We start from the raw sequence: 24307 nt of genomic DNA on the forward strand, positions 1-24307 counted from the left end.
GCAGCCACGCAGGGGATGCGCACAGCCGTACGCCCTCCGTAATCTGTGACTTGTGAGCTCGCCAGCGCATGCGACAGGGCTAGCGACAGCCCGCTTGACAGGCCAGCGGCCCAGTGAACGTCCTGTCGCAGCGAGGCGAGGCGAGGCGCGGTCTGGAATCCTCGGCGTCGACGGCGTGGCTGTGCGCGTCCGCGCCGTCGTGTGAATTGTGATCCGCGCTGCTCTTCGCTTTGCAGTGGTGCGGTCGTCCCCCCGCGCTGTTGCTGCTGCGTGCAGCTCCACCTTGCGGCCTGCAGTGCGGCCAAGGTTGTACCACGACGCTGCTCTCTTCGTCTCCGCCTTGCCCAGTAGTAATACCCCTCATCATGCGCAGCCGGCAACGCTTCAACTTCGTTGTCTTCTTGCTCACCGCCGTCGCCCTCACGCTCTTCGTTGCCCTCGTGCTTTCCCCGCGCGCAACCGGCCGCAATGTCCCGGTGACCTACAGGCTCTACGGCGACGCTGGCGCGCGTGTGGCTGCGTCCCAGCAGCACCGCCTGAAACTGCAGCACGACATCCCCCCGCCACCGCCGCCGCTGTACTTGCGCGCGCAGTCCGCGCTGCGCGACGCGTGCGACAATCCGTACGCGGACGACGGGTTCCTGTTCTTCCCGTCTGACGACGACCTCACGATGACGCAGTGGGTGCCGTATTCCGCTGTCGTCGATAACGACGGCGAGTTGGTTGGAGAGATAGATGATCCGGATCCGGTTGACGAGGACGGGACTCGCTATTTTCCCGACGGACCGCTGCTGGACGGAATACGCGCTGCGTCACCGCACAATTGGTTACGCGACCTGATGGATCTTCGCGCGGCGGTGGAGAGCGGGATGGTAGAGGATCCTATCTACGACGATGTGCTCACACGCACAAAATGGGTGCGCGACAAGACCGTCCTCGTCATCGGCGACTCTGTCGACCGCTACCTCACCGCGTTTCTCTGCCGCGACAACCTTGGTGGGATCAACCGCGACCAGTTCGGCTACCAGACCACGCAGGAGTGCCACGTTCCCTGGCTCAACTTCACCATCATCGCATGGCACACCACGTCTATGATCGAGGCGCGGCCAAAGTGGTGGTGGATCAAGTCTATGAAGACTGTTGTGTGGGAAGAGCGCTGGGAGGAATATTTCGAGCGCTCCATGACGCGAAATGTAACCACCGCCGACGGCGGCGTCACGTACTACCGCATCCCGTTCGACCTTGTCATCTTCCAATCCGGCCTCTGGGACCTCTCCGCCTTCGTCACCTCCCGCCGTGACCGCCTCCGCCACGGTCTTCCTGAGACCGAGCAGGAGTCCGTGAAACTAAACTTCCGCCGTGCGCTAAACTACCGCGAACTTCGTTTCTACTTGAACCGGCTATCCCACATCCTCTCCTTCGTGCAGTCTGAACTGCCTAACGCGCCCATGCTCTGCCGCACAATCTCGCAACGCAGCCTTGGCAACGAAAATACAATGACAACTCAACTCGCCCGCGCGCAGGCGTACGTCTGCAAAAAGCATAACCTTGAAATGATGCCGTTCGAGGAAACCACAGCCGGCGTCTTCGGCGCGGGGAAGCTTTACCTCGACACCGTGCATTACAAAAACGGACCGCTCTCCGCGTTGTACTCGAATATGATACTCTCCTACCTCTTCCGTGCCGCGGGCGGGGTGGAGGTTAAGGGCAAAATTGTGCGGAATCCCACTGCACTCGATAATCCAAAGTTAGCATGGGACCGATGCCATCAGCACTTCATGCAGCAGTACTATATATAACTGCCATTGGTACATTTAGGAGTTTTGCATTTTGGATCAATGTTTTTTTTGGCGCGCACCTTTAGATGTATACAGTCACAATCTCTGCAGCACGGCTGTGCTAATTTACAAATAATGCTATATCATGCAATGCGCCAACGCGTTATGCGGTGTGAACGCTCGTCGCGAACCTTGGAATAAGTAGATCGCAACTGATTGTCTGTAGCTTATAACCTATAATTGTAAGATGGCATTACAGCGCAGAATCAAGTACAGCGCGTCCGTGATCCGAGCATGCGGGTCAGTCATAGCACCTTTGTGGATTTGCGCGTTTCAACTACTGCAAGTAGTAAATACCACAATAAGATCAATTGAATAGTCAATGTGACGTAATAAAGCGTATTCTCCGCTGAATTATTACTGCGTCGCCTCTGAATGCCGTGGAAATCAATTTGCTGCAAGACTTGTTAGAGCCTGAATGGACTTAATGACGCCGCCCTACGCATAAGTCGCAACATATGCACCGGCATTAAATGTAGACAAAAGATCATGCCGCACTCATGTCCATGATGAACAAACTCCACTGCGACAGGAAAAAGGAACAGACTCTTGTTCTATCTCGAATATATGGCTCTGCCCTATTTCTAGGGCTGCAGAGCGCCTGTGGAGCCAGGCTAATTAAGGCGGCTCAGATAGCGTTACTGAGGCGTTCGAATCGTGATTGATAAAAGCTTCATAGATTTGCTTGTCGAGACGTACGGCTGTAGCAGCCGCTTCCTGCTCAACATTTCGTTTTGACCGTTTTGTGCAATGTACCAGCCGAAAGACCTGGTGTAACCGCAGGCTAGACAGCTGCCAACTCTGGATGCACTTGGAGTCAGCTGGAACTTTGTTGGTAGTACTTTGTGAGGAGTCACATTTACTCCGGACTAGGGTTTGGTGAACTGTTGTAGAAGACAGTGCTGCAGCTGATAATATATCCTACCGATTCTCCATCTTATATTGGTCCTCCTACTATGCTAGGCGTAGCGATTGTTGCGTACGCCAATCCTCATCAGGTACTGAAATGAGCGTATTCTGCCATTCACAGGAGCCATCACTAAACCCCACAAACCGTGGTCAGCACCTTGACACTTACAATCATAGGGCTGATCGAGCGAGCCATGCGTCCGATCCGGCTACAAGTACCGAGAATATTAAACTTTGCTGAATGCTTGCCACTAGACTACTGGTCACTGCTGCAGCTACCAGCTTAAACAGAAAAATGAGGCATTTGCTGTCGTCTTGTGCCTTGTACGTTGCTGCTGCTGCTGCCTACAAGAGTGGAGCTGGTATAGGTCTATTGACGTATCAGAGTAGACAGATCGCCGCAGTCAGCGCACGCATGAATCTCCGCCGCTCCGGTGTTTAGCCGCGCTTGGTTCTAGCGACGGGGCTGAGCAAGCGAGACGAACCCCTGGATGTTTCAGAGCGCCGGTCGCTCAAGTTCTGTGATGTGCATGCGCATCTTGATGACGTGCCGCGCGAGCGACACTTTGTGATCTATCCATACCAGCTTTGAGCTGCAGTGTTCGCGGTGCCGTCCCCCACTGCAGCGTCGGCGCTGACAGCGGCGCCAAGGCAACTCCCTCGTGGCCTTAAACTATGGCCCCGGCTCTGTCTGCTCGTTTGTAGTCCCTCTGGCTTCTGTTCATTGTACGATACGCAATCGGCAATGCCTTGCTCTCTCGTTGCGGTGCTGCCGCCGTCTCCGCCATATTTTTGGGTGCACTCATGATGTTCTGAAGGGCTTCGTATAGCAGTCATGCCGGTAGGTCGACGGAGGACGGCGGGAGGTGCTTACCCGACGGACCGCTGCTGGACGAGACTCCTGCCAACTCGCTGCATAACTGGCTACGCCAGAAGATGAACATGTGCGCTTCGATGTACGACTGGATACTGAAAGATGCCATTCGCAACGCGGTGCTTGCGCGGACAAATTGCACACACGACCAACCGCCCTCGTTGCCGGCCACTCTATCGACCTCCACCTCATCACGTTGCTGTGCCGCGACAACCGCGACAGGATCAGTCGCGATCAAGTCGGTTATGACACCACGCAAGAACGCAATGCTCCCTGGCTCAACTTCACATCATTTCGTGGCATCGTTGTCTCTGATCGAGGCCCAGTGGTTGCTCAAGACGATAAACGTCGTGACCTAGAAACACCACTGAGAGGAGAACTCAACTTCCGGGGCACACTCAAACTACTGCATACTCCGTCTATACACGAACGGCCTCTCCCGCGCCCTTGTGTTCGTACAATCTGACCTCCTGCACTCACTTATTCTGCGCCGCACAATCGTACCGCGCTGCACGGGCAGCAGAGCAGCATATATCGACACAGCTTACCCGCGCGCTCTCGTACGTGTGCAAGGAATAACGGTCTTGAGTCTATGCCGTTGAAGAATACATCACCAACATCTTCGGCGCGGCGAGCAGTTAAGGACATCGCGGATTACAACTATGGGCCGCTATCCCCGCTGTTCCTAATATGATACTGTCGCACCTGTTCCGCGTTGCGGGCGGCGTGAAGGTTAAAGACACAATTACGCAATACCTGCCGCTTCCACGCGCAAATTCGGCGTAGGAATGCCATCGGCGCCATACGCACTCTATGCAACGGGCTCATGCAGCTGAGCTCACACATATATAGAAAGATATCTAGTTGTGGTGCGAACAGGAACAGTAGTATTATACAAGCCGTATCAAAACTACAAACTAGAAGTTGGAGCTCTCACACCAGTCACACCTTCCCGCTGTACTCGATTCAGCTCTTTTGCACGCCTACTTGTACACACTCTTATCCACACTAAGCACCAAAGGAGATGATGCTGTATCATGACTAAAAGCAGAAGTGATCGGAAAATGGATGAATCTCTTTGTCTTGCAAGGTTGACGTCAGCCCTATATATAGGCCTGAGCCATGCGGCTCGGACCGTCTTACCAAGCGGCGATTAATTAACTTTGGAAGATATTGCGATTGAGCAGCGGCGAGTGACAACCCTAGATTGTTTCTGCTTTTGTATCGTCTTGTGCCATATACTCTGCTGTTGAGATAGGAGCAGATGTTAAGGAAGCACTTGTCACTGGAGTCACAGACTGTGAGCGCAGTGGTACGCCCCACCAATATTCAGGTCTAGCCGTGTTGGTCCAAGCGGCGCGGCTGAGTACACGAAGCGAGCCCCTGAATATTTAGGCATAGCAGCGGCGGCGAGAATTCGCAACTCCGCAAACCACTCCTATGCATAACGTGAAGGCGGCGATGGTCCTGGTGTCTGCTGGAGAGAATACGCAGCCGCTGCTGGCATAAGCTGGCGACGAGAAGAGTTCGCCAATAACGTGCAGGCTCACAAAGAGGACGCAGGGGCGGCCGTGCGCAGCAGGGTCGTGACTTGTGAGTTGTCGCAGTTGCCAGCATGACAGCGCCGACCGGCGCCTGCGTCAGGCTCCGACGTACGTCGCGTGAAGGCGAGACGAGTCGAGGCGAGACGAGGCTGAGCGGCACACAGGCTGGAATGGATCCGCAAGGCTGTGTGCGTTGGTGATCTGCCATTTGCGCTTTGGCCTGTAGGGTGTTTCGTAACCCCCCGGACTTCGCGCTGCAGCGCACCCTCCCCGGTCGGTCGAGGGCGATGCCAAGACCAAATCTACCCAGAGTGCCTTTAGCCATGGCCTGGCGCTGTCCGCTCTTCTCGCTCTTCACGCAGCCCGCTCGACTCGATACCCAACCGCCGCACTATGCGCAGCCAGCGTCGCTTGAGCTCTCTCGCTTTCGTCCTTGCTGGCGTCTCCGCAACGGTCCTTGTCATGCTCGTGGTGTCCTGGCGGGCTTCGCATGGCAGCTATGACGACAGAGCCATAAGGTACAGGCTCGCCGAGGGTAACGCTGCTGCTCCTCCATGTATGGGTGAGCATCCTCCCAAACAACAGCAGCTGCAGCGTGCAGAGGAGCTCCATAAACCGCCCCCACCGCCTCCGTTCTATGTGCGCAAGCAAGCTGCGCTGCGCGACGCGTGTGACAATCCGTACGCCGATGACGGGTTCCTGTTCTTCCCCTCCGACGACGACCTCACGGAGACGCAGTGGGTGCCGTATTCGGCTATCGTCAGTAACGAAGCGGCAGGCGACCTAGCAATACCTGAGGTTGACGATCTGGATCTGTTTGACGAGAAAGGCGAGCGACACTTTCCCGACGGGCCACTTCTGGATCGGATTGCGACCTCGTCGCCCCACAATTGGCTACGCGATTTGATGAACCTGCGCGCCGCGGTTGTGAGCAGAACAGTGACAGACCCTGTCAACAACGTGCTGCTCGCGCGGACAAACTGGGTACGCAACAAAACTGTCCTTGTCGTTGGCGACTCTATTGACCGCTACCTCACCGCGTTTCTCTGTCGCGACAATCTCGGAGGCGACAATCGCGAACTGTTCGGCTACCAGACCACGCAGGAATGTCATGTTGCCTGGCTCAACTTCACCATCATCGCATGGCACACGACGTCCATGATGGACATCCGGCCAAAGTGGTGGTGGGTCAAGACCATGAAGACGGTTACCTGGGAAGATCGCTGGGAAGAGTACTTTGAACGTTCCATTACTCGTAACGTTACAGCGGCAGATGGTAACATCACGTCCTACCGCATTCTGCCCGACCTTGTCATCTTCCAATCCGGCTTATGGGACATCTCCGCGTTCGTCACATCCCGTCGCAGCAGCATGCTCGAAGGCGTAGCCGCGACTGACCAAGACTCTGTGGAACTCGACTTCCGCCGCTCGCTCAACTACCGCGAACTGCGTTTCTACATGACGCGTCTTTCCAAAATCCTCTCATTCGTGCAAACAGAGCTCCCTCACTCGCCCATTTTATGCCGCACAGTCACGCAGCGCAGAAAGGGCAACGAAAACACCATGAGCACACAGATCACCCGCGCGCAGTCGTACGTCTGCAAGAACCACAATCTCGAATCCATGCCGTTCGCGGAAAATATCGCTAATTTATTCGGCGCGGGCGAACTTTTCAAGGACACAGTGCACTACAAGAACGGGCCCCTCTCCGCCCTGTATTCAAATATGCTACTGTCGTACCTTTTCCGCGCCTCAGGTGGCGTGGAAGTCAAAGGCACCATAATGCGATATCCTCCCGCGCGCGCCAATCCGATGCAGGAGTGGAACCGCTGCCATCGACATTTCATGCAGCAGTACAACCTGTAATTTTTGCTTAATAGTTAGGCGTTTGTATTTCGGTAGTATATATTATATAGCTCACATACACAATATTCACCTACTCACAATTCGCGATATAGTATTTTGTGGCAGACACGGCTGCGTCTGTGATCGGTGCATGTTCGGAAGTGAAACGGCTGTCGAAGCAGCCTGACGAAATGATAATACCAGATATGCTACCTCCTTCATGTCTCACCACGTCTAAGGGTCGCGGGCCCGACAGGACAATAGGCGATAACTCGGAGTTACAGCATGTTGGGCGCATGATCTCCAGTATAATATGGCACTGAATCAAGTCGACATCTACATGGACCACGACGACAGTAGTATCTCCTGCTTATGACATCAACAAGTGGAACCCAGCAGGGACTGTGCATGTAGAGACGCGAGGGGGGGAGGTCTGCTGGTAACTTCGCATTCTTCAGCTTTCATGGACCAGCCAGGACTCGGAACCGTGAAACGGCTAGGGCCCGGCTCAATTTAAGATGCATGCGGCAAGTTCCGCAGATGATCCTAGTCACACATGAGCTCACAAGTCACGACTCGCACCTCGTCTCCAACAGACGCAGGCTTGCACTTTGACTTATTCAGCGCCGCAGGTGTCAGCGCTGATGACATGATTGTCAAGCAGCACGGAGCTGTGACTTCGTGACTGCGGATGCGCCTCGCCGATCCCACAGCTATAGTGTATATGCGTGCTATAGTGTTTCATGCTGGGGCTGTGCAATATGGAGCCGTGTATATGACGTTACAGGTCCTGAAGGAGGTACAATTTCATAGCGCAAGCAGCGCACTGGCGAGCCGATAGTGAGCAAAGGGTTCATGTGCATGGCGTGGAAACTCGCAAACTTTTGTCCGTGATTAGACCCTGCAGTACCAGATCTCGAAGGCATCCGCACAGTGCGATTACGTTTCGTCGGTATGATTTTATACTGCAACTGTGTGTCAGTGCGAGCATACGACATGCTCTAGTGGCTTACACGAGAATATACTCATTCATTCATTGACCAAAAGTTACTGCTAAGTATCTAATTTCAAGTACATCTACTCCTTGGCGAACCACTCCGCGATCTCCTTGTTGATGTAAATGTTGTCCTCCTTGGTACCCGCACCACCGCCAGTGATATGGCCCCAGACCGACTCGATGATCGCGAGCTTTGCGTCCTTGAGCGCCGCCACCTCCTTCACCGACGCCTCCCAGCGGAAGTATTGATCGGTCCGCGACGGCATAACGAGCACCTGCGCGGTAATCTTGGCCAGCGCGGCGTTGAGATCGCCGTCGGCGAACGTCGCGATGTTGCCCTCCTGCCAGGTCACCGCCATCTGCACGAGATCGCGCGCATCCCAGGTGGTGAGACGGCCCTCCCACTCCTTGAGCAGGTACTCCTCCGAAGAAGAGTATCCCGCAGCTTCGTACGCCTTAGTGTCGAACCACTCATACGACAGCGCCCAGTTGGAGTAAACGCGGCCGAATGCCTTGCAGCCGACGACGACGGGCTCAGTGTAGGTGTTGGCCTGGAAGTCAGACGACGCCTGCATGGTCTGCTTGACGCCCTCGAGGAAATTCCAGTTGAAGCCGGACGTCTGTGCGGACGAGGCCATCGGCACAATCTTCTTGACCTTGTCAGGGAACATCGTCGCAAAGTAGTACGCCTGCTGGCCGCCCATCGAGTAGCCGATGTATGCAAACAGCGACTCAATGCCGAGGTGGTCGAGTAGCAGCTTCTGCGCGTTGATGTTGTCCTCGTACACAGTCTTGGGGAAGTTGGCACCATCGAACGGGGCGGGTTGGGTCGACGGCGACGACGACTCGGAGCCACCAAACAGACCGACGACGATCACAAAGTACTTCTTCGGCGACACAGCGCAGTCGTCGCCGAGCAGCATGGTCTGCGTGCCGTTGATGCGGCCGGTGTAGCACGTCGGGATCATGACGGCGGGGTTCTTGATGTCACCCAGCGTCTTGTACTTCAGGAACGCGGGAAGCGTCACGCCGCACTTGAGCGGCAGCTCGACGTCGAAATGCTGGAATTCGGCCATTGTAGTTGTTTCGTGAAAGGGAAGCGGTGTCGGATGGAGAAGGCGGAGAAGCGGAGGTTATGGAACAGGCCCTGAATACCACCAGCCAATGACTGCGCCTCCCCAAACTCAATTCCTATCTCCACCCCAACCCTACTATTTGTCAGTCCGTGCCTGATAAGACCACCATTCTCGTCCGCCTGCCTATTAAGGTGAAAATGTCCCGACAAGACCACTCGCTCCATCGCCATCATGATCTCCTCATCCACGACCCCGGCGACAACCAAAATGCTAGATACATGAACTGCTCCTCCTCCTATCCGTGCAACACCGTCTATAAACTGTACAGAAATGTTTTATGCAATCCCCGAATAATGAAACCACCCGTGCCATGTCCGCTCTGACATAAGTGCAGACGAAAAAGTGAAAGAAATGTGTCGGTTTAAATCTTCAGCTCAAAGTTCAGCTGCCTGTTCCCAAGCGCCTTGGATGCCTGAATGTACTCCTCGCGCTCAACCTCATCCAACTGAGCCCACTCCTTCGCGCGGCGCTTATTCTCGCGCGTGAAGAACTGCCGGATGAACACGATAATAATCATCGAAATCACGTTAATCCCGATTAACACGCCGTTGCCGCGGTGGTATACCGGCGCATCACTCTCGCGGTATACATTAGCGGCCAGGATATTACCGGCCTGCACGAAAATGTTGTAAATCGCAAACGCCATAGAGCGCACGTTGGGGTCGTTTGAGTTCGCGGAGATCCATGATATCAGGATCGGATGGTAGTACGGGTATCCCATGATCAACGTGATGAAGACGAAGCGCAGATATCGCGATGCCATGTCGGGAATCGTCTCCAGCACGATCAGGCAGGGAAGCACCCATAATGCAGACAGTAACGCAAATATCCAGCGCACGCGGTACCTATCTGACAACTTTGCGAAGCCGACCGTCATCGTGATATTGATCACCGCATACGGGATGGTGAGTAAGTTCGTCACAATCTGCGAGAACCCGAGTTGCCGCAGAATCGTCGTGAGGTAGTAATTCGCCGTCTGAGACGGTACAAACGCAACGAACCCAAGCAGGAAGATGGGGAACACGTAGGGATTGAGCATCGTGGTTTTGACGGCCTTGAGTCCGTCGAACAAACTGTCCTTGGTGAACTTGGTCGTCTCTTGCTGATTCCGCTTCGACGGGTCATCATGCGAAATCCGCACACGCAGGATAGCCGTCTCCCGTGTGGTAAACCCCCGCGACACAATCTTCCGACGCAGTGATGGCATCATGAAAAACGACATCATTCCAATTGTCGTTGTGATTACGCCTTCAAGCAGGAACAGCCACTGCCACCCCCGCAACGAGCCGCCAATCTGAATGAAACCCGAGGCGAGCAGCGCGCCGATGACGTTCGTGAGAGACTGCGTTGCCCATACCCACGAGAAGCGCATGGAGAGCTCATTCGCTTTGTAGAACGACGACAGGTAGAACGAAAGACCGGGAACAAATCCGCCCTCGCATGCACCGATAATCGACCGCGTAAACAAGAAGAACGACGGACCCTTAATCAGGATTTGCAGCATCGACATGACCGAGAACGTGGTAACTAAAATTGGAAGCCATATATCCGCGCCAAAGCGGCGCACAAGCGCCTGCGACGGGATTTCGCACAGCAGGAAAAACAGCAGAAATAGCGACTGTCCAAGATTGTATTCGTTCTGCGAGATATTTGCGTCCAGCAAAAAATCTGCAGAGATGGCATTCTGAATGTTATTTCGTACGAGTTGCAGCGCCGAAAACATAATGCACGTCCACAGCATGACGCGCACGTCGAGCTTCTTGCGAATCACATCTTCCTCCTCAGCCGACCACGCGTGCTTGCCCTCCGCAAGCAGTTTCTCGATAGCGGCACTGTAATCGTGCTCTTCGGCGCCAACTTGCGACTCGTCAGATATCGCCCCGTAGTCGTGTGCCGCAGATAAGCCCTTTGTCTCGTCGTTCAACAAAAGCTTTGTCGAGTCGTCATCGCTACTGCTCACGCTCTCCACGAGCGTCTTGTCGTCGGCGATAAAACTCGCCTTCTCGTCACTCGCTTCGACGCTGCGGCCTGAGCCATCGGTGTATCGCCGCAACGTGGCATCCTCGGAGGACTCCTGCTGCACGCCCATATTTCCGTATCTCCTCGTGCCAAACAGCAACAAATATTCAGCACAAAGCAACCGAGCGTGTATATCCGGCTACTCCGGGCAAAACCTACCAAGGGAGAGGAAAGGCAAAGGGAAGCGCGGTTGGTGGTGACTCCCGACGACTTGAAAATGCAGGCAACACGTACTCTCAGTTGGGCTTAGTGTGGCTGAGATAACTCCACCTTCCTCCACCCAAATCGTGGGACTTCCGAAGTGCGCGCGACGCGGGCAGGTGCTGGAGAGCTGGCCGGTCCACAACCATACGTATTTATAAACACTCAAGGCCGTTCTTCAGTGAGGGGATGTGCTTATGGCGAGGGATTATGCCATGCGCTGTGGGCAGAAGTTGGCCACCACGCTGACGATCATGAGCGATCGCGTTTATCAGCAGCCTTATATCGTGCGTCGTTCTGTTTATTTTGCTACAAGTGCCGCAATCTCCCACGCGCAGCCCGTGCCATGACGTATGCGCATTGGACCGAGCACGTTCACCGACTTGCTGCCGACAAATCAAATGGGACAGAGGCGCGTTGTCTTGTGCGCAATGCGTATGGCGTAGATGGGCCTGCTTCTTGCGCGATCTCCCAGGCGGGTAACTAATGACCCGATTCGTCTTGCCCACACACGACGCGTCATCCGGTACTTCGAGTATTCACACCGCAGAAGATCGAGTAAAAGTGAGGTGTTCTAACTGTCGACAATCACGGTTGTTCAACGGATTACAGATACGGCAGCGAGATGACAGATAGAAGTGGAACGGGAGTGTCCAAGGAATCAGGGTTCAGGGTCTGCATCAGCAGGGTCCTTCCGAATCCGAAGCGCTGTTCCATCCTGTTCTGGGTTAGGGCACAACAGGAGCTTCATAAGATCACGATCTTGGCGGTTCGTCGCCCGCGATCGTATATGCCGATGTGATGATATGACGGCGCGCAATTAATGGAGATAGTGAAAAGTGCCATGGCATGCTATTTACGCTGCGGTCTGAGACGTGTTAGCAAGGAAGAAGAGCGAAGGTCATCTCTGTTATGATCGGGTATGACTTTCGATCACTGCTCAATCACCTGTTAGAAGGGCGCAGCTGTATGCACGATATAGCTCTTGCTCTACATACTTGTGCAAGAGAACACAAGGCAGTTAGATTATATATTAACTCCAAATATCTGTGAAATTGTTAATTCACGTGTCATCCTTACATATTCATACCGTCTGCCCTAGTCATGTTCCTGAAATCAGTAAGCTTTATCGCCATGGTTTCTTGGTCGCGCAGTAGTTAATTCTCGTTCATCAGATAATCAGGTCGTTGCAACAGCTAGGCTCAGTCTGGGTATACCGTTCAAGGAAAGTCATTGACTCTCGGCAGATTGATTCTTGGTAGTATGTTATACGGCCTGCTTCCCATGTATATGTTTACTCAGACTGCATATCTGGCCGGTTGACTCAACTTCACCTTACGACGATACCCCATCCTGACAGGCTCTCTGTAATCAGTTTCATCAGAGTCGTAGTCAACGGTGTACGCCTGGAAGTACCGCAACTCAATGTCTCTGATTGCGACACCTGGTCCTGCTGGGGTAAATCTCTCACCACTGTGAGATTTCCATTCCGTGCCCTTTTTCCGCGGTGCGGACATACCTGTGGAGGTGTCACTATTTTCAAAGTCGTCATTGATAGTCGAAAAACATCGCATACAACGGTCACCTTGGAACTACCACCGGATGCATGTGAGCATGAAATATGGAATCTCTTCCGCGCGTCAACTACCTGATTGTTGCACAGAGCACATCGACTATCGCTATATTCGTTCGACGCATTCGTAGCCGCCATCTCGTTACCAGATATTTCGGGAAAGAGCACACTGTATAACTGATGGTGTAAACAGCAACCTCTCGCCGCTTTCCTGTCGACGTGCATCGATTTCTTGATAGCTGGATTCGGGATCACACCAAGATCTTTATCGTCTCCTTAATCTACACCAGTACATTAGCACGTACGTCATAGAAGATAAGAATCATTATTACGTGCTTGAATCGACATGGCTGGTTGCTCCCTGACACCTCGCCAACAAGTTGGACACGACTTTTGCTGCTTGAGCCACTTAAACGCGCGCTATACTCCGGTCAGGGATCTACTTCTGCTACCCTCCATATCATCATCATCAAGGTAAGCATTCTTACCGAGTAGCAAAACGAGTGACCGCAATTGATAAAGCATGGCTCAAACATGAAATCGTCGCAGATCATGCATGTAATGTTTCGACATAAGGCAGAGAATGCGCCTCGGAACAGAATCAGGGACTGTGAAGCGTACGAGAGATCAGCAAACAGAGCACTGTAATCGAGACTATTCGGATGCTTGCCGTGTTCTTCTGCAACATGTCCTGCTTTGGCTGCTCAAGGACTTTCTCGTCAACGGTCGACATGGCGATTCACTTGCCTGTTGCTTCCGCCATGTTGCGCTACGCGCAGGGAGAGTATAACGAGTTGAAGTAATTGAAATGATAACCAGTGTTTTGTTTCAAACAACTTTCTTTAATTTTGATGCAAATCGTTCGGTCGGTGTGCAATCAAACCCGAAAGTACCGCGCGAGACAGTCGGACAATCAACTCATGCGAGCAATACTCATCGATTACGATAGTTGCGTACAACATCGCAACGGCGAAGCACTACACTACACGGTGCAACCTTTACAACGGTCAAAACTACTAAAATAATGTGCACTCACTAACTGACATAGTACCCGCCGCTTGTTAGACTGTTCAATTACTATAGCTCTCGAATTTAGAATCAGATATATTTGGTCGTCGATTCCTACGAATCCTGTACGAAATCAGGATGAAATACTACAAGAACTAACAGCAGCCTATCAGACATCAATATTCTCTCGTGCTTGATCGCCTGATAAAAGAGCAATCTATATCTCCGAAGTACGGACAATTGAGCGCTGCTTCTACGGCAAGAGGGATTGCCAAAGGTCGAAGATCACTCAATTCATCCTCTTACTCAGAATCATCTTCGCAATAGCAATGGAGTGGCCATCGAAGGTACGAAATGCGCCAACAGGAATTTCATTCCCACGAACAGTGCATCTTTCTAAATCATCCAAATTATCTAAATCATCAAGAGCCTTTTGAAAACGCCGCGAGCACTGATTCCCTTCGAACTAGAGAGTGTGTATCAGCACGTAGGTATGAACTCAGATATCCACGTCCAATCTACCTCGCACTTGCACGGAGTAGATCGGCGACGTCCAGTATCCTTACAATGTTCTGGATCTGGAAGATGTGCGGAAATAGGATTCCAAATGTGTGGCGATGAAGCGTGGCCAGGTTGTGCTGTTTCAGTTCCCGCACCTTAATAGCTTTCAAATCCGCAGCAACATCAGTCCGATCTAGCGTCTCAAACACGGCCTCACAGGCTTCCTTCATCTGGAATATTAGTCTGTAAGCTCAATGCTATGTTTAGTTTTACACCTGAAGAGACGATACAAGACGTTCCTGAATGGTGTGTCAAGTTGGACCGTGTTTTGCTTCTCTAACCAATTATATGAGCACTAGAAGTCACATGGTGAGCAGTCTACTTCAAGCCATCGGGAGCATATTATCCGATCGAACGCAATATTACTTCGTATCAAAACGAATGGCCCGAATGCATCAGACACGACTCAAACATAAGCTCGTGGCATGCTGGGCACAAGCGATTCTGAAGCATCGCCGAGAAGCCTGCTCTGAACGCAACTATATCTTCGGCGTCCTGAATGTGTCAAGAGCACGCCCAGTTAGCAAAGAGCATTGAGAGTTTGTTGGGACGCTTGCATGATTCTGCTCCTCTACATTCCAATTTTGCGGCGGCTCCTCGAGCGTGTCGTCAATCGTCGATATTTTCGCTGATAACGCGGCAACACCTGGTCAAATAACGTGTACCAAGATAGAGCAAGTGAACATGTCGATGAACAAGGTCGCTGGAAACGATGAAGGGCAAGTCGACATAGTGACTCGCAGGTAGATGCAAGTCGTGTGCGAGACTCGCGATGCCTCACCTGAGATTGTTGAATCTGCACATCACACAATGCCAATTAATCAGCTGATTGCAACGTGCAGCTGGATATCCCGCATAAATATTACTATCCGCCTATTGATATCTCATGTTCAAGCTTCTTGTTATGTACCCTGACGCGACTTGCGAGGAGTATCACGGCCATATGTGTGTGGTCTGATTGACGCGTGTGCTCCACCACAATGCGCAACAGTTAGTCATGCGTCTTCCCGATTCCCGAGCCGCTCGAAGTTAAGCGAGTCATTTCTGACTTCCCACATATAGGCAACGGCCTATAACTATGGTGGCGAACAAGCGCGCCGCTAGCGACGTCGATACACGTGGAGGAGACTTGGGATGTACAGGACTAAACACAAAGAGACGAAGAATGACGGCGGGGAATGACGGAAGATACGCTCTGCCTCGGCGATCGGCCAAAATACAATTGCCATTGCGACACAGACTGGGTGGCTGATCAAAGTAGCGACGCGATTTGGGATAAGTTTGCGTACCGACAGGAACTGGCGAACAAACACAAGTGTCTTAGGACTGCTGTTACAACTCCTGCACTTGAGAATATTCATGTATTCTGAAAAGCTGGTAGGAAGAAGGCAACAACTAATCATAGAGTCGCGCGTAATTACGACTATCGCACCTGCAGATACAAGCGCTCTCGCAAGTCCTTACACTACTGCACTGAAGTAGACGTCGCCACCTTGCGTATGTGCAGCTGTGAGCCGTGAGTTCGCCCAGGCTATCATTCATATATATCGTCTAATTGTCATAGTCTGGCGCAAGCGTCAAGATTCGTTTAAAGCTCCAAATTATGAATCAGTTCTGAAGAATCGCCCATGAGACCTAGCCGATCACAGCTAGCTAGGTCGACCAAGTAAGCTTCAAATACCGCTCCACAAACCTCGTATGACTGGCCTCATCATAATTGCTATCATAGGCACGTTCGTACAAATCATCCGATTCTGGTGGCTCGCGCAAGCTTTGTAAGTGGTCAAGCCCACATGTGTCTGCGCTCTACTCGCTGTCAACGCCGTCCACCTTCTGATCAATAGCGCCAGAGAAAGATTGTATACTCCGATCGGTGTCATACTGAAGCAACATGGTAAGCTGGTATGTAGTCGTATAATCAAAGTGGCGTAGTGTGCGTACATGAAGAATGCGTGAGCCACACCAGCAAGTATGAGCAGGATTACAATCGCCATTGCCGTCTACAGAGAGATTGCCTCGGAACTACGTCGAGCTCTCGAATGTGCAGGGGAGCAGCATTCTAGATATACACAGATGGACCGCAACAAGTATGCTTTGCCTTCGTTCTAGACTCGAGAGAGCATTCAATTTCATGGTACGATCAAGACACTCCAAGCTTCCGATCAACACTTCGATAGATTCCTCTATCTGCAGTATCGCACTAGCAGGTAACAAAAACACATCAACATTGCAGAGACGTTTTTGGAGAAACAGCACCGGCCGCACGATGACGACGACCTGTGTTCCTTAAACCACTAGACGCGCACTATCTGCGTCAGTAGTGCAATGCCGATGCTCCCAACCGATCTATAGCGATCGACGTTTTCATACTCCTCAGCAAAGCAGATGTCCGCAACTTGGCACCTACGACTCGCACATGAGCTCGCTGCATATCGTGCACTCTGGTACATCACAGCAAGTGCGCCTTCGTGGTCAGTTGCAAGCTATCAAACACGTAGAGCTGCGTTAGCAATGAGGTTGAGAGCGAATCGGGCTGCTCCGCTGCTTCTACTACTTCAGGTGGTTCTCCCCGCGATGTGCTGATCTCTACGGTGGGTGAAGTGAATGAAAATGGGAGTGGTGGTTCAGGAAACGATGAGGTGCAGAGCGGAGCGGCGGAGCGGCGGACGAACACCACAAGTCAAGTGTTCCGCGTAGGACCCCCCGGTCGACCTTGCAGCGGCGCGTCAGACGACGACTCTGCGCTGCTGCCGTCAGCCGCCAGTGTTCTGGCATTCGCTAGTCGCAACAACTTGGCCAACTGATAAACCTGCTGCGATTACGCTATCTGGAACGATCGTGCGCTGTCTGTCAGACGGGCTGGGGATCAGCACGAGTCGCCTCGTCGACGAGCGCACCACAGCTGACGCGAAGGACCGCCGCACAAGTTGCGTACTGCACGACAACGGACGTAGACGTGTCACGACGGGCGGCACACACGACTCACGAGGCAAACCTACAGGCAAGCCTCGATATCAGCCGCCGACTAGTGTCTGCACGCGATCGAACAGCAGCGCGCCAAGACGCGTAGCTGTTGTCTTCGTGGGGCCTCGTCAGCTTAGATTCCCGAGACGCCGTATCGACGGTTCGCTAGATGACCAAGCATGAACATGAACTCCCCTCCTTCGAAGTCAAAACCCAAAGCCCCACCCATGGCACTGTCAACAGAACGCGACTCGCGCGATCCCAACATCAAAGCGCCCCGTCGATTGAACACGTGTCAGCAGAGGACACTCGTTGACACATGCGCAATAAAACGATCACATGGTCACGACTTTCAGCCTGTTTAACAGAACAGGTTCCGCCGAGACCGTGATCTGTTATGCAGACGCGGGCAATGCGCGTCTCAAGCCCCAGGAAGCAACGCAGCCTAACAGACCGGTGCTGCCTGCTCGCGCGCGTGGTCAGCTCTTCCTCAACGCAGCCCACCGTGATGTCCGCGATCATACACACGACTTGCCCACCGATCGCGCACACGCCCCATCCGTGACCTCAATATGACTGAGTCAGACGGCACGGCACGAAACCCTGTCCTTCGTCGCTGTCCCCATCACGCCGACATTTCCTTCTCGGAACGTCAGCCCTGCTCTTCCCGGTCTCACGCGCACACGAGCAGTAATCGTACAATGAAAACCTACAGACCGATGCACATGCACGCGACGGGGCCCCATTGTTTTGTGTCGACCGTCCCAGAACGCTCGAGGTACGTGGCCCGCGTATAGCCCGCGCGTCGGAATCGCCGCTGCGCCGTTGTATTAGCCCCTCGTGCATAGCGTGTGATGACTCAACGTCGCTCCAGAACACACACAAGATGCAGCGTGCGAGGCGCTGCCGCTTTTGTTCACAAAGCGGACGATCGCAAAGCGCGGGCGGATATACTATCGGTCGGCCGTGCTATGAAAGCATGTCGTGGCTGCTGCAGGCGACGTTACGAAGTGTGAGTGGTGGGTCTCATTCTCTCTACGCACGCGCGCGGTGTCCATTAAAATGAACTGTGTGACGCTCCTCCGCACATATATCCACGGCTTACACGCTTGCGTACAAGACCGAGAATCCGCAGCCGGTGTTAAGCGCCTGCTCGGCGGACCACTGCGCACCGCGGTGCAAACCGCGGTGCGGACCCCGCGCGCGCCCCAATCTGAGTGCACGCAAGCGACGTCTAGCACTGCCCAGATCGTACATCAGTTCCACGGCGTGCCGCGCCGTCACAGCCCGTTCGGACATTCGGATCCCTTCTGCGCCGCCGGGCGGCGTGTTGTGGAGCCCAAACTCGGCAGCTGCGCGCGGATGGAGAAGACCGATGATTGCCAGCCACGCGCGCGGCTCGGACCGACAGAACATGGGAAAGAGTTTTCGCGCTAGAACTCGGAGTTTAGGTTTAAAACGGCATGGCACGGACGTACGCACCTCGCTGAAGCCGCGGTTCAAGCCACCTCAAGCCGCTCCACGCGGCAACAAGTCTCGTTGCTACAGCGCTTGGAAATCGCGCCAGATGATCTCGGCTTGGCGCACTGATTCTCCACTAATAGCTGCGCCGCCGACAGGTGGCGCCGGGAAGAGCGGGCCGCGGGACGTAGCCGCGGCGCGTGCCTGTGGCGCACGCGCCGGCGGCGGCGGCGCGTGCGGTTGCCGCGTGGGCTGCCCCGTGTGCGGCCGGTGACCTCATCGGCGCGCCGCGACCGGCCCCTGGAAAAATTCTGCTGCATCTGCCGGACTAGTCCGTTTCGGCTATCCCGTAAACACGCGCGCCTGTGTTCGTGGGCCTGTTTGGCAGAGCGCGTGTCCTGCGCCACGCCGCCTGAAGGGAGCGAAAAAATTCTCGTGCTGCTGAGACTTGAGCGCGTCGGCCGTTGTTGGCATGCATATCCGCGCAGTGTGGGCACGACATGATCCACATTTTGTTCCGCCGCTTGGCAAAAACCGCCGCCGGCGCCGTGAAAAATATGCCGTCTATTATTCCGGTCAAAACTACAAACTACAGAACAGAGCAACCATGTATGATGCCTCGCAAACCACACAACCAACGACAAATCTTCTATATAGAGCAATCAAATAAAATGCATTGCGGGAAAGAGAAGAAGCACGCTCGATAAAGGCCCATGTGTATAGAACGGCCAAAAACACAAAACTAACAAAATAGTAACCGTGAGACTCCGATCCACATGCAAACAAATCGTAAAAAGAGAACTCCAATCGTGACGACAGACTGCTCAAATACAACACAACGACGGCGTAGTTAGCGGCGCTGGTGAGGATAGTTTGAGGGCGGCGCCGGAGTGTCGCCGGAGGGATCGAGGAGGTTGGAGATTGTGATTCTGTGGGGCGAGGAGGTTGAGGAGGCAGAGAGTTGCTGTGCCTGGGATGCCGCGACGGGAAGGACTGCGGGTCTCTGCTGGGACTGCTGGGGTTGATGCTGCAGCACGGAGGAGAACTGCACAGGCTGGACGGAGTGCTGCTGCTGCTGCTGCTGCATCTCCGGCGACTGCATGTAGTAGTATTGCGAGTATGCCGGGGTTGAGGGATGCGGGGAGAAGTACGACTGTGATGCAGCTTGAGCGCCGTAAATGCTGTACTGCGGCGACACCTGCTCAGACGAGTGCGAGGAGACCGAGAGGCGGCCATCGTACTGGCGTTGACTCGGCGCTGCGTAGCGGGACGCGCCGTAGTACGACGACTGCAGCAGCTCAGGAGACGACATGTGTCGCGCATTGGTGGGCGCAGAGTGGTGGCGGAAGTTTACCGGGTCGGAGGACGACGGGTGATATGGCATGTCGACGGAGGGATGCACCGGTGGCTGCACGGCGGGAAGCGGCGCGCCGGAGTACGCCGACGAGGGCGAGACTGCGGCGCGCTCGACGGCGGGAGAGCGCGCATGCGGTGCGGCGGGCTGAGTGTAGAGCGATGCGGGTAAGAGTGTCGATGACGTGCCAGGAATGGATTGGTGCTGCAGCATGGAGGTGTTGTACATAGTCTGCTGTGGTTGTTGCTGCTGCGGGCGCAGCTGCGACGACGGCACGGAGCTGCGCGAGGCGGGGGCAAACTCCTCTGGCGCGGCGGCAGACACGGGCGTGAAGACGCAGGTCTGATTGAAGCGGATGCAGTTCGAGCAGCGCGAGTCGTTGGGGTCGGCGTCGTAGCCGTGGCAGCGAATCTTTCTGCGGCGGCAGTAGCGACAGGCGATGGCGCTGCGCTGGCGGGTGCCGGAGTGGTGCGGAGCTGAGGAGGCCATTGGACGCTGCTTCCGGGGAGGCGTCCAAGACTCTGTGAGAAGGTAGGGGCTGTACTGCGGGGGGTTAGCCAGACAGTGGCAGGAGAGCCAGGACGACATACTCTAGTGTTGAGCAACATGCATAACACGGCGGGCTGTGGAGGCGAGGAGTCGAGCGTACACGATCTGGCGGCGGTCAGCGGGGCACAGCAAAGAAGACGCGATAACGAAAGAACAGGCCAGAGCACAGACGCGGACTATATATTTCGCGAGGTGCAGGAAAATTCTTTTCACTGGGGACGATGGTGGACGCGGGGCGCTGCCGACGCGCGCAGCGGAACAACGACGTCACAGGGCGCCGCGCGCGCGCACGCACCGCCTCAGGCACCACCGTCGGCCCTTCGCCCCCGGTCTTCCGCGCGTACAACACCCACGCTGCTTACCTTACTTGTTCCTGCCCGGCGGCTTGCACTTGCGGTGCCCTTCGCGCTGGAGTTCACGCAAGCATGCTCCCCGAGGGCGGTACGTAGATCTGAGAGATGCGAGCGCGTGAGTGCGGTGCTGCGCTGGTCGGGTCGGCGCGCCGATTCGTAGGCCGCGACAGCGAGAGTCTCTATCAGGAACGCTGCGCTGGATGCGTGCTGATGTCGAGCGTACACTGTGCTCAGATCAAGGTGGTGCCAGCACGCGGAGCACCTGCAGAACGGCCCGGTTCAGCGGCAACAGGGACGGCGATGTGGGTGGTGAGATCGGAGAGACGAGAGACCGCGGTCTCTTTCCCAAAGACTGCGACCACACGCGCGCGCGCGACGGCCGTCGCGGTTTATTATATAGACTCATGAGCTCCGCGCGCAGTGGGACCGTCGCCTCGCGTTGCCCCGGGCCTAACCCCATCCTCATGCGTCCTGCGTTATCGCGAAGTTCCTGGTGCTGCCGTCTGCCGTCCGTGCCCCGCCGCACTGACCGGCCCGCAGCGCACACGCCGCCGCTCCGCTCGCGAGATATCCCACACCGCCCGGGCGCTGCAGCTGCCGTTGAAGCGCAAGCTCGGAGCCGCGCCGGCGCCGCCCCTTCGTGCTGCGCTCCTTGGCACACGCGACGACGCATCCTGCGGGCCGGGCCCGCCCCTGTCCCTGCACCCCGCTCCACCCTTTCCCCCCGCATGCCTGCCCTGCTGCGCGAAATATGACCGTCTCATTCTCCCCTCAGGGCAACGGAAACGCAGCAGTCGCGCATGTACTCAACTCGACGGTCGCAGCGCCCGCTCTGGTGCTCCCAGCAGCGCGTACGGCGGCCACATGCCGCGTCTGACCGCCACCGCCCTTGCGCCGCGCCTCTTCGTCCTTCCTAAAACAGTATTTTATATCCTCAGCGCCAGCGATATCCCCATCGCCGTCGCGTCCGCGCCAGACCAGTCCTCTTCTCCGCCGCCGGCAGCGACATCTAACTACAGCAGCACTGCGGTTTGGTCTGCGAGAGCCCTCTGCTGTTCTGCTGTTCTGTTGTTGGTCGGTAATGCCGTGTATCTGCGCCGAACTAGGGCCAACTCACTATCCAGGGTTCACAAATTCCGTCATTGCACGGTTCCCTTGCGCAGTAGCCTTTCGGTCTTCCCACCTCGCCCGCCTCACCCCTTACGGCCCCTCCACCCCTCCCCGTCCGCAGATTGCATCCGACATCCCGCCTTCATCCCTGTCCCTGCCCCTCCTCTAACCGAGCCGACCAGCTCACATTCTTCCCGTTTGACGACCCCTCTCAGCCCCGTCTCTCCTTCTCGCTCCTTCTCCTCATTGATCATGCAAATCCCAGCGCCGCCTGACACCACGGCATCGAACGCGTGATAATTCCCCGTATGGGATGACCGGGAGTCTCCTCTAAGCACACCCCTGGGCCGTGAGTCATGCTGCCACTGTCCTCGCCTTGGTCCGCCCGATCTGCTGCTGGCTGGCCCCTCACTATGCCGGAGCATGTACGCAAAAATCATGCAAGCTGGCACGGCACCAGACAACGCATCTCCGTACTGTCTGTCTGTCGCTGGCAGTTGCTGCGCCTACAGTGCAAGTCGGCAGGCCGAGTGCGGACAAGCAGAGTCAATATTACCGGAATTTTGGATGGAACTTCCCAGGGGCCGCATCGCTAACTCTGCGACCTCTCTTGTTGGACTTGGGCAACAAGCGGCAGCGCGACGATTGGGGCGTGGCAGCGCGAGCAGCGCACGCCCTTTCGCCTTGCGCGCGCTTCTCACAAACGCTATCGCGAGTTGCGGTCGCTCTCGCATCCTGTCAACAGAGCCCTTAAACGTCTCGTCTCTGACAGATCGGCTTTCCAGCAAGCATCACAGTCCTCGGCTAACCTGCAATTTGCCTCCTTGACGCTTGCCCCCTCCCCGATTGTCATGCCTGAGTGATGCGGCGTGCGTTGTTCAATGCACGTCACAATTTGCCTCGTCTCCGCTCGTGTTCCTGACTGAGGGGCTTATCGATAAGGGTCATCGTGAACCCTGTCTTATCCAACTTATTAAGGTTTCTCGGTCGCCCGCTAAACTTTAATCATAGACGCGGAGTCGCAGACTGATCCGTCCGAGACTTTCCCGGGGGGTGCGTCATAGGTCCCGTCTAGAGTCCCAAATATTGCGCCTAACCAGCGGCCTGACTCTACAAAAATGGGCGTTTGAGATATCGCGACACAAGAGAAAACCAAAAGTGCAGTATTTTGCAAACGATAGCTGTCAATTTCACGCAGTGACATAAGGGGGCTCATACTCGTAATGTTAACACATCCAAACAAAACGACGTTCTCTCGACGCGGCCCGCAACCACGTCTTCCCGCCGGCGCTAATGCAATGTTGCAGTCAGCGGCACTACGGGTCAGGCTTGCAGCAGTCACTCCCCCTTCGCTTCCCGCCGTAATATCACGCAGTCGCCCTTCCCGCTGCTTGCCCGCAAGACTCATATGCCTACCCGCTGGATCTCACTTGCCGAGTCTCGCCACGTCGCGTGTCCTGCGAGCTCCTTCTCCCCGTCGCGGAGCTCGACGAGCGACAGACCAAGCGCTGGTACTGTGGACAACACGCGCCGACGACGCGCTGATCAGCAACAGAATTGCAGACAGGCGTTATGGCTCGTGCTCTGCGCAGGTTTGGCCGTTCTACCTTATCGCGCCAGATAAGGCCTGGCGGACAATGAAGACCGAAGGACATCACCGTCGACGTCTTCACTAGGGAGCCCTGAAACGAAACGGCAGACACCACCTTCTAGACACACCGTCACGCTGTGTCATACGGAGGGCGCGCGCTAGTCCACGGCGCTTGCGTGGCGTGCTCGCGGAACGACGGACACGACTTTTTTTTATTTGTGTTCGGTCGGCACGGGATTTTGGTGGTTGTGCGGGTGCCTGGATTTGCAGACCTAATTCGGACGAATTAAAAAGCTTTTATGAAACCGTCGGGGCGTCCGTTTTGCACAGCCTCCTTCCCGCCGCGCGTGCGATCGCGCTCGTGCCCTCCCGCAACGAATTTCTCGTCAAAACAACGCTTAAGGCCGTTAGATACGGCGA

The 24307-nt window shown here is 55.0% G+C and overlaps 7 protein-coding genes across 7 annotated transcripts; 2 read left to right on the forward strand and 5 right to left on the reverse strand.

Moving 5' to 3' along the window:
• Nucleotides 1-107: 107 nt before the first annotated feature.
• Nucleotides 108-2135, forward strand: V1518DRAFT_420569 (uncharacterized protein). Its single transcript, XM_066905021.1, has one exon. The coding sequence runs from the start codon at nucleotides 366-368 to the stop codon at nucleotides 1797-1799; it is 1434 nt and encodes a 477-aa protein (XP_066758234.1). The 5' UTR covers nucleotides 108-365; the 3' UTR covers nucleotides 1800-2135.
• A 3936-nt stretch (nucleotides 2136-6071) lies between these two features.
• On the forward strand, nucleotides 6072-7031 carry V1518DRAFT_376248 (uncharacterized protein; the record flags this gene model as incomplete). The annotated part of the gene is made up of 1 exon (XM_066901534.1): nucleotides 6072-7031. The coding sequence occupies one exon, from the start codon at nucleotides 6072-6074 to the stop codon at nucleotides 7029-7031; it is 960 nt and encodes a 319-aa protein (XP_066758235.1).
• A 991-nt stretch (nucleotides 7032-8022) lies between these two features.
• V1518DRAFT_420576 (Alpha/Beta hydrolase protein) lies at nucleotides 8023-9112 on the reverse strand. The gene has a single exon (XM_066905022.1). It carries the CDS (start codon nucleotides 9081-9083, stop codon nucleotides 8088-8090), a length of 996 nt encoding a protein of 331 aa, XP_066758236.1. The 5' UTR covers nucleotides 9084-9112; the 3' UTR covers nucleotides 8023-8087.
• V1518DRAFT_420579 (major facilitator superfamily domain-containing protein) lies at nucleotides 9113-11618 on the reverse strand. The gene has a single exon (XM_066905023.1). The coding sequence runs from the start codon at nucleotides 11230-11232 to the stop codon at nucleotides 9505-9507; it is 1728 nt and encodes a 575-aa protein (XP_066758237.1). The 5' UTR covers nucleotides 11233-11618; the 3' UTR covers nucleotides 9113-9504.
• A 3894-nt stretch (nucleotides 11619-15512) lies between these two features.
• Nucleotides 15513-16043, reverse strand: V1518DRAFT_77614 (uncharacterized protein). The gene has a single exon (XM_066906674.1). It carries the CDS (start codon nucleotides 15906-15908, stop codon nucleotides 15606-15608), a length of 303 nt encoding a protein of 100 aa, XP_066758238.1. The 5' UTR covers nucleotides 15909-16043; the 3' UTR covers nucleotides 15513-15605.
• On the reverse strand, nucleotides 16044-16597 carry V1518DRAFT_77613 (uncharacterized protein). The gene has a single exon (XM_066906673.1). It carries the CDS (start codon nucleotides 16497-16499, stop codon nucleotides 16179-16181), a length of 321 nt encoding a protein of 106 aa, XP_066758239.1. The 5' UTR covers nucleotides 16500-16597; the 3' UTR covers nucleotides 16044-16178.
• Nucleotides 16598-19440: 2843 nt separating this feature from the next.
• Nucleotides 19441-21059, reverse strand: V1518DRAFT_420590 (uncharacterized protein). The gene is made up of 2 exons (XM_066905024.1): nucleotides 20875-21059; nucleotides 19441-20827 (listed from the first exon to the last, which is right to left on the reverse strand). The coding sequence occupies exons 1-2, from the start codon at nucleotides 20890-20892 to the stop codon at nucleotides 19781-19783; spliced, it is 1065 nt and encodes a 354-aa protein (XP_066758240.1). The 5' UTR covers nucleotides 20893-21059; the 3' UTR covers nucleotides 19441-19780.
• Nucleotides 21060-24307: the final 3248 nt, after the last annotated feature.

The sequence above is a fragment of the Limtongia smithiae genome (assembly GCF_038497785.1).
Source record: "Limtongia smithiae strain NRRL Y-17922 unplaced genomic scaffold V1518scaffold_10, whole genome shotgun sequence".
Taxonomy (NCBI): domain Eukaryota; kingdom Fungi; phylum Ascomycota; class Lipomycetes; order Lipomycetales; family Lipomycetaceae; genus Limtongia; species Limtongia smithiae.

Bases quoted from the DNA above. Each gene is read 5' to 3' on its own strand.
- V1518DRAFT_420569 (XM_066905021.1), top strand. From the start codon at position 366: ATGCGCAGCCGGCAACGCTTCAACTTCGTTGTCTTCTTGCTCACCGCC.
- V1518DRAFT_420576 (XM_066905022.1), bottom strand. From the start codon at position 9,083: ATGGCCGAATTCCAGCATTTCGACGTCGAGCTGCCGCTCAAGTGCGGC.
- V1518DRAFT_420579 (XM_066905023.1), bottom strand. From the start codon at position 11,232: ATGGGCGTGCAGCAGGAGTCCTCCGAGGATGCCACGTTGCGGCGATAC.
- V1518DRAFT_77614 (XM_066906674.1), bottom strand. From the start codon at position 15,908: ATGATTAGTTGTTGCCTTCTTCCTACCAGCTTTTCAGAATACATGAAT.
- V1518DRAFT_77613 (XM_066906673.1), bottom strand. From the start codon at position 16,499: ATGGCGATTGTAATCCTGCTCATACTTGCTGGTGTGGCTCACGCATTC.